The 12339-nt window shown below is 36.6% G+C and overlaps 1 protein-coding gene across 1 annotated transcript in view; it reads left to right on the top strand.

The window, feature by feature from the left end:
* The first annotated feature begins 540 nt into the window (after window positions 1-540).
* The window catches only part of LOC107749818 (non-lysosomal glucosylceramidase-like), a 14210-nt gene continuing 2411 nt past the window's right edge, over window positions 541-12339 (top strand). Inside the window, exons 1-14 of the mRNA XM_016565007.1 lie at window positions 541-864; window positions 1964-2214; window positions 3502-3593; window positions 3679-3794; window positions 4475-4553; window positions 4734-4873; window positions 5847-6086; window positions 6706-6962; window positions 8574-8699; window positions 9790-9974; window positions 10860-10964; window positions 11150-11257; window positions 11522-11673; window positions 11809-11915. Of these exons, the coding sequence (XP_016420493.1) occupies window positions 2024-2214; window positions 3502-3593; window positions 3679-3794; window positions 4475-4553; window positions 4734-4873; window positions 5847-6086; window positions 6706-6962; window positions 8574-8699; window positions 9790-9974; window positions 10860-10964; window positions 11150-11257; window positions 11522-11673; window positions 11809-11915 (1898 nt within the window). The 5' untranslated portion in view covers window positions 541-864; window positions 1964-2023. The remainder of the gene's footprint in view (window positions 865-1963; window positions 2215-3501; window positions 3594-3678; window positions 3795-4474; window positions 4554-4733; window positions 4874-5846; window positions 6087-6705; window positions 6963-8573; window positions 8700-9789; window positions 9975-10859; window positions 10965-11149; window positions 11258-11521; window positions 11674-11808; window positions 11916-12339) is intronic.

The raw sequence follows: 12339 nt of genomic DNA, 5'->3' as shown, positions 1-12339 counted from the left end.
TAACATATGGCTTTACTTGAGAGTTTAGACTAAAGCACGTAATATACCAGGTAAGCAACAATTACGACTTAAACCGATTTACTGAATCGCTTTTGAAACAATTCTTTAACATGAACTGCTCAAAAGAACCGATTCGAAAAAACGATTAGGCTTGCTCGAGAAGCGTCGGTGCTGCGCAGATCGATCGGCGTATGACATCAAAGTACCGCGAGAGCGATTCAAAAGCTTAAAGAGTCGTCTGCTCTCCAATCACTCTCGCGGTACTTTGATGTCATACGCCGATCGGTTGCGCAGCGCCGATGCAAATATGACGTAAAGAGTCCCATCCAAAATCACAACGGGGGTGGTACGGTTTCCTCTGAAGAAAATAGTTAAGGAAAGTGTAACGTTTAATAGTTTAAATAGCCAAGAGGTGGCTTATAAGAGAGAACAGATACAGAAAAAGGTTTGTGCTTCTTTGGAAAATACTGAAATGACGACACTCTTTTGTTCGGTACTTCCCCGAGAGTGAGCTCATTGGTATAAGCCAACAGAAGGCCCTCCTGTAGTACTGCTCCAGCAGTGGGAAATTGATCTCTGACTTCGACTAGTTCATCGTTAAGAGATCGCGATGTGCTGTTCTGCATAAGAAAATGCGTTCTTTACTTAAGGAAACATATAAATGCTGTATACATGCTTTTCGTTTCTAAAACGTAGCTTTTGCTGTTCACTTTGAAAAAATTTCCCAAGATCCAACCGCAACAAGGTGGATCAGCGCGCACAGGGACACCGGATGGCTCTGCTGACAGTCATGCTGTAGAGCGTCAAAACAAGTGCATCTCTCGCCACTGACACACAGACCCCAGGCCCAGGGTGGAGGCAAGGGTAAGAGAGATTGACACTCCTCTGATGGACTGCGTGGATGCATAGACATAAGCAATGACATAAGTAGCCAGACGTTTAGAGTGTGGCGATGAGAAAGGGTGTAAACGCATATTGGACATTATTACATCATGTCTTTCATTAGATATGTCTTACCGAAGCGTGATTCTGTAATGGTGCTGTATTTTTCAAAATAGGGCAGAATATGAAGTATTACTTATTTAAGGCAAAAGGACAGCAAACGTGTTTGACTTTTAACATGATGGTCGTCTGTCTGAGAAGTTAGGCTTATTAATTTCTATAGAATTATTATTATTATTAATGAGCTGTATGTGAGTTTACATTTTTTGCAGCACTGATCAGTGTTTGGGACATGTCTAAATGAAGTTTAAAACCATAATTTGTGTAATTTATGCATAAAATCTTTTTAAAATTTATATTTAAATTTGTAAATAAAATATTATATGAAAACAAATGGATTGGAAACCGAAAACTACACCAGAATGGAAACAGGGTTACAAAATAAGGAGGAAATCATGGATTTCGTATTCGACAGGGGCAAATATATTTTTGTTGTTGTTAATTTAAATAATTTTTATTATTATTATTCTGTTGTTTTATTTCAGTGCAAATACATTGAATTTCAGTGCAGTAGATTAAGTGCAGTCAAAAATGTCTTGATGTGGGATAGGCTGGGGATGTACAGATATCTTATTTGTTTGGCCAAATGAATTCTACCATACAGAAAAATGATAGGTTCGATTTGCCTGGACCAGGGGTGAAATGAAGGAAAGGGCAAGCTATTGTTATTTAATTAAAGGGAAAAGGATCAGGCTACATCTCCAGCCCGTGGTTGTTTCTGGCAACTGAACTCTGCCGCTCCGTCACCCTGGTGACAGGTGAACTTTGCGTTCGTATGTAGATTACCTGCCCATGCATGCAGATCAGACATGTGATCTCAACTCTTACTTGCACAACACAGTAGGCAAGATGTCATTTTTCAAACCATGTGTCATTAAGGTGATCTGTTGATTTAGCCTTAAAACAAAGGAAATATCCTATATGCATTAACACTTTATTTTTCTATTTTGTCTATTTTCAGAGGATTTAGGGAGCCGATTCTTACAGTTTTGGTTTGGACTGGTGATCCAACAGCTCTACTATGGATTTAAATGACAGCACGTCTCTGGCTGAGCTGATGAGCCGGTATGTGTCTACAGAAACAGGATTTGGTGTCCCCAAGGATGGCTGGCGGATATGTCTGGCACACGAGTTCAAAGAGAAGCGGAAACCATTTCAAGCCAGAGATGTCTCATTGTCCAACATGATCGAGCATGTTTCTTTAGGGGTCAGGTATGTTTAACAAATCATATTTCAATAGAAGAGCCCCAGATTCACTTGGTCATTCATTTATTAGTCCTCACGTCATCTACAGCAAACGCAGTTACTAAAGAATAGAATTTGTTCACATCAAAAGCTGCCGAAATAGACCATTTTGCACATCTCAGTGGCTCTTTACCAATGTATGGTTGAAACAAGAACAGGAAATATTGTTCAGTGGTTATATTTTGACCTCAGACGGACATGTCTTCATTCCCTTCTTCTGCTAAACCCTTCTCCGCTTGGTTCTTAGCAGCATCATTTAGTCAACCAGTGTTTCATGGTTACTGATAACATCTTCATAAAAAAGGACAGCTCATTGTGTTTACAGCATCTCACATACTAGTTAAACTAGAAATCTGAGCACATGGATCATTTGTGGGTTACCTGCAGGCACGTTGCAGGCTTGTGTAGCAAGTGTATTTACCTGGATCAGGTGGGGCTGTTTTTCCTCTCTAACTAGTTAGACTGTTACACAATAACTAATACATTTCAATGAACTTTCTTCCTTTGTATGGACCTTTGGATGTTCCTGCTATAATATATAAACAGCTTGATGGCTGTTGGCCTGGGTTTAAATTCTGGATTTTGTTGTTGTAATTATTTATTAATTAACTATTAATTTATCTCCAACATAACACTTCAGCTGCATGGAATTTATCCGCTGAGGCTGGTTAATCAGTGTCGATATCAGTCAATATTGACCCTGTGTGCTGTTTTATTTCACATTAATGATTGACACAACAACTGTCATGAGCTTTATAAATCTTTATTGTACGTTCCCATTTACACAATCAGTCCTCTGGTGTGTATGTGAATACTGTATTCATGTTGCTCAACCTTCACCACACTTGACTGATTACTCGCTAGCATACAGCATAGAACCATGACTAGCATCTATATGCAGTCATGCATTGAAACCCTCCATAGTAGGTGAACGTTGCACTTTTTTAATGTGAAAAAATATTATATTTTTGTAATAATTGTTTTATTAATTTTCCTTTAATACAAAGTAAACAACTTGCCAAGTGATCAATCCATAACAACATGTCAGAAAAAAAAACCCAGGTCATAAATAAAACATAAATGAAAGAAAGAAAGAAAGAACTAATAATAAATATATAAATAAAATAATCAATCAATCAGCAAGTTGGGAGAGATCAAAGATGCACTTTTCAGACAGATGTGTGAATGACCGTATCTGTGTATGACCGAGAAAAAGGTCAGTTTAGTGAATTCCTCCTTGCTTTGTCTGAGCAGGTATCTGAGATGGTGGTACAGAAAGACCCAGGTTGAGAAGAAGGCTCCTTTTATTGATATGTTTCGGGCTTTACCACTAAGACAGATTTATGGTAAGTGCAAAGACAAACAGAAACATCAAAGCAACAACAGAACTCTTAAAATGACCCAGTGTGACAGAGGACACATTTTGTGCAGGTGCTCCTCTTGGTGGCATTGGTGGAGGCAGTATCACGCGTGGATGGAGGGGCGATTTCTGCCGGTGGCAACTAAATCCTGGAATGTACCACTACAAAACCGTTATTGCTAACCAGGTAAAGAACTGGTGTGATCCAATAAAATACCTTAAACAAATCCATACTACTGGTCAAAAAGTTTGGGTCAGTAAGATTTGTTTTCTTAAATAAATTATTACTTTTATTTAGCAAGGTCACATTAAATTCTTTTGAACTTTCTATTCAACAAATAATCTAAAATTATCTAATCTAATTAAATAATATAAATATGTATCACGATTTCCACCAAAATATTAAGCAGCACAACTGTTTTCAACATTAATAATAATGTTTTTGAGCACCAAATCAGCATATTAGAATGATTTCTGAAGGATCATGTGACACTGAAGACTGGAGTAATGGCTGCTGAAAATTCAGCTTTGCGATCACAGGAATAAATTACATTTTATAAATATATTAAAATACAAAACACTTGTTTAAATTGTAGTAATATTTCACAATATTACAGTTTTTACTGTACTTTTTTTAAATCAAATAAATGCAGCCTTTGTGAGACCATTTAGAAAATCTTACCAACCCCAAACATTTGACCGGTAGTGTTTAGTATCTTTGTGACTCACTTTGACAAATTAGTAACTCAGTTAGTGTGTTGGTATGTATAACACCGTTACGGGCAAGTGTGTGTTGTTATATATGCAGGTGTTCAGATCTCTCCTCCACCTAGTTTTAAGTCTATTTTAACCCCCTCTATCTCCTAGTTTACAGTGTGTCTGTGCAGGGGGGGTCAGACAGTTTATCAGCAGGTGTTGTCTATGGATCGACCCCCGACTCTTCAGGGTTAACACCGTTACGGGCAAGTGTGTGTTGTTATATATGCAGGTGTTCAGATCTCTCCTCCACCTAGTTTTAAGTCTATTTTAACCCCCTCTATCTCCTAGTTTACAGTGTGTCTGTGCAGGGGGGGTCAGACAGTTTATCAGCAGGTGTTGTCTATGGATCGCCCCCCGACTCTTCAGGGTTGGAACTGGGGTTATTGTGGTGAATACGCCTTTTACCATGCTCTGTACCCACGAGCCTGGACCGTCTACCACCTGCCTGGCCAGAATGTCACTCTCACCTGTAGGCAGGTGTCACCTGTCATTCCTCATGACTACAAGGTGACAAGCTGACTTTGCCATCACATATATATATTAAAGCAGTGATAAGTTATTTCAAATTGTAACAATATTTCAAAATATTACTGTTTTTACTGTATCAATCTTCGCTAGGCCGCTGTGTTTTTCGTTGTGAAAGCGAAACTACTTTGTTTGGTCTTCCAAAAGAGGACACGACTAGAAATCAGTGGTTAAGTTGTATTTACAACACTGTTCCTGAACAGTTCAACCCAAATATTCAGATGTGAGCAGCGCAATTTATGGAGGACTGTTTCCTGATCCTTAGAGAGTAGACTACAATGCCGGCTGTTCTGACTCACAGACTGTAAGTACGTTTTTATATTTAAAGAGTTTGCCACTGATGATTCAAACGTGAGTTTTGAGCAGTGTAGAGTAGGGCTTGTTGTTTGTCATTTCTCTGATCACAAATGCAGACATGGGTTTATGTTTACGCGGCGCGATGCAACGCAACGCGTAAAAAGACAGTATAAGTCATTATAATCCGTAATTATGTCCCCACTGGATGCAACAAATGCCTTGTTATAATGGGTTTTAATGTTTTTGTGTCGTCGCTCCGGGAGACGGCATCACAATATGGTAAAGGGCGTAACATTTCCGTCACACGCTTGAGGTATTTGGCCAATCACAACGCACTGGATAACTGGCCAATCAGAGCACACCTTGCTTTTCAGACCGATGAGCTTTGTAAAAATCGACACGTTTTTAGAAAGGCGGGGGATAGAGGAGAAACAATAATGTTTTTTTTTTTACCTTAAACCGCATAAACACATTTCATTACACCAAATACACAAAATAATGTTCTTTTTAGCAACATCATATGACCCCTTTAAGAGACTCCTTTAAAAAAAATCTCCTTAACATAATCTCACCACTTTTGAACAGTAGTGTACCTGTATGTATATTTTTAATCCACCAAACTTGCAGTTTCAAAACTAATCTTTTTCTATTTTTTCAGGACTCCAGTCTTCCAGTGGCTGTGTTTGTGTGGGACATTGAGAATAAGAATGATTATGCACTTGATATTTCCATCATGTTCACGATGATTAATGGGTCGGGCCATAAAGACGATAAGAGTGGGGGCCACTGGAATGAACCATTTCACCTTGAAAAAGACGGAGAATCTGTGTCTGGGGTGTTACTACATCACCAGACGCCTGTCAACCCTTACACTCTGTGCATAGCTGCAAGAGAAAAGGTAATGTAAATGTTGAAGCAGCAGGTTTTGCCTGTAGTAAATACATGAAAACAACTCCTCTGTCAGGAGGAGTGCACACTGCACTGACAAAACCACTCAGCCTAACAGGTTCCACCATCACACGGCTGTACTGTGAGAGCTCCTGTTTCTCTGTGCAAATAAGAGCATTATAAGGGTGACTGACTGATGTGGTTCGCCACAATAATCTATGGAAAGAAACAGCTAATATCATGTAAAGCATACAAGTGCTTCTCAAATATTTTATTGAGAAACAAGACTTTAAAGACAGCTTAAACTGTTGATTAAAGATCCAAAATGTATTTCTTTTGTCTGTGGAAAAGATATCTCGATGAATTCAGTGTTGTTTTGGACCCCACTGACTTAAATTTTATGGACAAAAATGGCTAAAACATTCTTCAGATAATCTACTTTTATGTTCCACTGAAGAAAGAATGTCATACAGGTTTGGAATGACATAAGGGTGAGTAGCTAAGTGATGACAATGGAATTATTTTTTTGTGAATTATTCCTTAAAATCTGTCTAGGTGGACAGCTCACTAGGTCTTGAGACAGATCTGTTGTTCTTCCTCTCTTTATTTAAAGTTTCACTTTATTTTAGTCTGGCCAAGAGATCAGTCACCAGACGGCGTTCAGCCCGAAGGGAACCTGTAGTGCTCTGTGGAGTGACCTCATGACTGATGGACGACTCGACTCGCCTAAGGACTCCAGCCCACCCACACAGAAAGGGGAGGAAGTGGCGGCAGCTCTGGCTGTGAGCTGCTCGGTTCCTGCTAACAATCACAACAGTGTGGAGTTCAGTTTGGCCTGGGATATGCCTAAAATCACATTTGGTTCCAGAGAGAGAATATATGTCAGGTATGTGAATATGCAGAATAGGACAAATGAAAAATCCCTTCATTTCATAGAGATTATAAATACATCACAGTCATGATTCATGATCTGATACTTGCTGGTTGGTTGTTAGTGGGAGGGACATTCTCATTCTAGAGAGCATTTGATTGGACAAAAATCTGTGTAGAGCAACATGAATCATCAATATTTTGGCCTGTTTTCAGAGAAGTGAATAGTTGTTCATTTTTAATGCGAACAGCATGAAAAGTTGTGCAGGGGAGATTTGTCTCGGTTCAGTGAATCCAGATGAATTAGACCATGATGTATAAATATTTCAACAATTTAAAAAAATTATTATCAATGATGACATCTCCAAATTATGGTGACACATCATATGCTCCGGGTCTTTATTTGTTCTTTTGCCTAATCTTTTTTCATTCTCTTTGTACACATTATGGATCAGGTTACCCTCGTCTTTGTTTTCTTTAGTATGTGTGTAAAACATTTTTGTGTCTTTTAATCTATATACACTACTGTTCAGAAGTGTTTTCCTTTCTTTTTTAAAGAAATTAATACATTTATTCAGCAAGGATGCATTAAATACTATTTCTGATAAATGCTGTTCTTTTGGACTTTCTGTTGATCGAAGAATCATGGAAAAATATATCAAAGTTTCTACAAAAACATTAAGCAGCACACCTGTTTTCAACATTGATAGAATCAGCATATTAGAATGATTTCTGAAGGATCATGTGATACAGAAGACTGGAGTAATGGCTGCTGAACATTCAGCTTTGCCATCACAGGAATTAATTACATTGTAAAATATATTAAAACATAAAATTGTAAAATGTTAAATTGTAATAATATTTCACTATATTACCATTTCAAATGCAGCATAAGTGACTTCTTTCAAAAATATGAACAACATTTTTTTGACTCCAAGCTTTTGAACGGTAGTGTATGTCCCTTTATAGTCCCAAATGCTGATAAAAATGACTGTTAACAGATACATTCATTATTGCTTTACAGTTGTTTTGATATTGGTATATATAAAAAATTTAATTTTGAAATAACTAAGGGCTTAAAAAGAACTAATGGCTTAAAAAAGAGACAAACAATTTGATATGCCTTGCCATACTTCCTGTTTCAATAGGAAACAGTGCTTTCATGCAATTTCATAAGATTTTTTTCAAGGAAGTGGTGTGGCTGTGATAAATAAAAAGTACTCTTTACAAGCTCCATGTGAAAGGAAGGGATTCATCAACAGTCATAAAGTTCAGCACACATGAGGACAATCTTAAAAGGCTACAGTTTGTGGCTCTTACATATTCCTATTAGAGCAGCAATGCTAATTTGTTTAATCTCAGAGAATCCAGGAGACAGTGATGCATAAATAATACTAATTAAAAAATGTCATTATTTTAGTTTGCATTACGTTAATGAGAACGAGACTTTACTGCGTTACATTAATGGGAATTGGGGGAAATGTGCTTAATTGTTATATAGAGATCTTAATGGTCCTGGAAATATGCTTTGTTTTGTTTATGGACTATATAATTGTATTTGAAATGATGAATTAATACCCTTTGATGCTATGAAATAATAACATTGTTTGTGTGGTGTTTGTTTCAGGAGATACACACGTTATTATGGCACCAAAGGAGATGCTGCCCCGTATCTGTCTCACTATGCACTCACACACTACAGTAAATGGGAGGAGAGCATTGATGAGTGGCAGAGGCCGATTCTACAGGACGGGTAAAAAGAAATGTCATTTTCCCATGAAAAATATCACGCTTGAGGGCACAACAGCCTGTCCTATAGGTTAATCAAGTTGTCTGTGGCTGATTTGTGTGACTGTTATTTATGGAGATTGATTGGTTATAACGAGAACATGCTACGATTGGTCAGTGAAGTGTGGCTGTTATCTGATTGGCTTGAGTAGACGGTGGGTGGAGTCCATGCATTTGTGGGTTGTCAGCGTCTTGACGCTAGAAATGTGTCAAAATCCACAAATGCATGCAGCGATCCACAAATGCACAGAAAGCCATTCACAAATGTACGGGGAGTGATCCACAAATGCGTGCAGCAATCTACAAATGCACAGGACGCGATTCACAAATGAATGCCAGGCAAAGTTGTGTTTGTGACATAAATAGATATTTGTGAATATGTTTTTTATTTGCAAATCTCATTTTATTTATTTGTGAATTTAATTCATGTTTGTGAATCTCTTAGATTTATTTGTGTATCTTATTCTATTTATTTGTCAGTGTTTAATTTTTGTTAATCTCTTTACATGTATTTGTAATAATCAATTTATTTGGAATTATGCAACAATTCTATCTCCATAGTTATTCATCCAAAAGACTGTGTAAGCCAGCAGTCATCCTTCCTGTAAATTGATTCGACTACTTATTTAAATGAACAGGAGTCATCATGGATTTATCCATTATGTGCATAGACACAAAAATACAGAATGAATTGTGTGTGTTTTGAGTGGTATTGGCCCAGTCACATGCAACATACTAATTCTAGGTGTCCACCTATTGTTTCAACATAAGGCAGCTATTCTTTTCAGTTGCTCGGCTGATTAATCTATTGGTATTTGGTCATTTTGAGAATAGGAGTATTGGCGATATCCATTGCCAGCTTGGCAAATTTCTTTGAGTCATTTTTTTTTTTTAATTTACTGACAACTTTGTCATTGGACAAACCACATTTTCTGTTGTTGTTGTTTTTTTAAATATTATTATTATTGTGTGAAATAAATGTTCACTTAATTTATTTCAGCGTCCATTTTGTGTATGTTTCACTACCGGTAGACTTAAACACTGTGTTGTTCTAGGTCTCTTCCGGCTTGGTATAAGTCCGCTCTGTTTAATGAGTTGTACTTCGTTGTGGATGGTGGAACTGTGTGGGTGGAGCTTCCAGAGGACGCTGACATCAGCGGTGGGCTTCGTCCTGAGGATGGAGGGCTTCCAGCCCAGCCTGACGTTGTCAAGGAGTATGGCCGATTCGCTTACCTAGAGGGTAACATTCAACATTAACTTAACATGTAAACTAAGTTTAGGATTTATTTAGAAAAGGTTTATAACATTTGATTTGGGTATATAATTAATATACACACCATGTCTAAAAATACATGCCGAAAAATTATATTTATATACTATTATAGTGTTCATTAATGTTTTGAATTAGCTTTTATTTACAGCTTGTATTTTTCTTGTATGTTTTAATTTTAGTTTATGTTTTAGCAATTTTGTTATGTAATTTTTATTCTTTTTTTTTATTTCTTTAAAGTTTTATTTTATTTTATATCACTTTGTAATTTTAATACTTAAACTAAAAGTAGTTTATTTCTGTTAGCTACCAAGGCAACATATTCAAAAAAAATTTCTTCTTCTAATATTTATATTTTATTTAATTTCAGTTTTATAACTGAGCATTACTGAGAGTAAATCTGTTTGCTCTAGTAATCAGTGTTATTTGAGTAGTATTTATATACTATTATAGTGTTCATTAATGTTTGGAATTAGCTTTTATGTTTTTATTTTCAGTTTTAATTTTAGTTTCTGTTTTAGTAATTTTGTTATGTGATTTTTATTCGTTTTTGTTTTTCTACATTTCTATAAAGTTTTAATTTATTTGATATCACTTTGAGTAATTTTAGTAAATAAACTAAAAGACGTTTATTTCTGTTAGTTGCCAAGGCAACATTTTCAAATTGTTTTATTTTACACTTTTCTTCTAATATTTGTATTATGTTTAATTTCAGTTTTATTTCAAGTACTGAAAATGAATTTTAAGAGTTTTAGTTTAAGGTTAAAATTACACTTTAGATCTCATTTCATTATACTCTAAATGTTCATTAAAGTTTAATCCCGGGTGATAAATAAATTGTGTCTCTCACTCCAGGTCAGGAGTACAGGATGTATAACACATATGACGTGCACTTCTATGCTTCATTCGCTCTCATCATGCTCTGGCCCAAGCTGGCTCTGAGTGTGCAGTATGATATTGGTGAGCTAAGCTTCCAATTGAACATTGAAGACAGTATTTAAATTGATTACTAATAATTTATTTTTGATATTTTGTGTTTTAAATTCATTTGCTGATACTTTCTCATACTGTTTTGCATTCTCTGTTTGTTTAATTATACTCTTTTTTTTCTTTTTTCTCTCTCTCTCTCTCTCTTTTATATTCAGCTGGTAGTGTGGTTCAGCATGACCCTACAGAGAGGTTAAATCTAATGAATGGCCGATACTCACCAGTCAAGACCCGGGGCGTTGTACCTCACGACATTGGAGACCCTGGTGAGTTGTGCATAATAGGATACCATGACGCATGCCACATGTTCCAAATATAGAAAGAGAGTTCACCTAAAATGGAAATTGTCATCATCTTGAACCCCATATTTTTTCTTGTGGAAGAAAATGAGATTTTAGCATAATGTGAAATTATGAGAAGCACATTTGAATGGTTAAATCGTTGCGACCATATCTCTTTGTTTTTTTCAAACTGATTCAAACCTCATTCTGTTAATATGTCAATAAAACCTACTCTTTGATTTCAAACAGATGATGAGCCATGGGTTCGTGCCAATGCATATTTGATCCATGATACAGCTGACTGGAAGGATCTGAACTTGAAGTTTGTGCTGCAGGTGTACCGAGACTATTACCTGACACAGGATGAGCAGTATCTGAAGGACATGTGGCCCATATGCCAGGTGAGTTTTTCTGTGTTGTATTTTATTATTTTGTGTAAAATTATATCCCCTGTATATGCAAATGTGAAGGCACTTGTCAAGTTCCAAGTGTTTTAAGACACATTACTCAAATATCTGATGTTCTGGCTTATTTAGACAGTTATGGAAGTGGAGTTGAAATTTGATAAGGATGGTGATGGGCTGATAGAAAATTCTGGCTATGCAGACCAGACTTATGATGGATGGAAGGTGACAGGTCCCAGGTTGGCACTCAGATTTTATTTTATTTTATTTTTCTGAAAATGAAATATATATATATATATATTAGGGGTTGAACGACTTCAGATTTTTTAAAGTCGACTTTTATGTGATGAAAGTCAAGTCGAGTCGAAGTCGACTAGTTGCTGAAGATGTCATTAATGAATAAATAAGTCTGGAGCTGTGACAAACACCTTGTGCACAGCTATGGCATATGACACAGCGCTGCCCACATGGCTATTGCTCCTATAACAGCTCATTTTTAGCAGTTCTTTTGTCTTCGAGCAGAAACCTGTGAGAAACATAACGACTCATTCTAAATCAGATACAGATAAAGTAGCACAGTAAAGATTACATTCATATGAATGCATTAGTGAGAGCGATTGCATGTGTGAATTAATTCTACCTGGCAGCGTCTCTCTACTAGTA

Source organism: Sinocyclocheilus rhinocerous, unplaced genomic scaffold (assembly GCF_001515625.1).
Source record: "Sinocyclocheilus rhinocerous isolate Xijiao unplaced genomic scaffold, SAMN03320098_v1.1 scaffold1131, whole genome shotgun sequence".
Classification (NCBI taxonomy): Eukaryota; Metazoa; Chordata; class Actinopteri; order Cypriniformes; family Cyprinidae; genus Sinocyclocheilus; species Sinocyclocheilus rhinocerous.
Note: the sequence above shows the minus strand (reverse complement) of the source record. Positions and strands in the feature narration are given on the sequence as shown.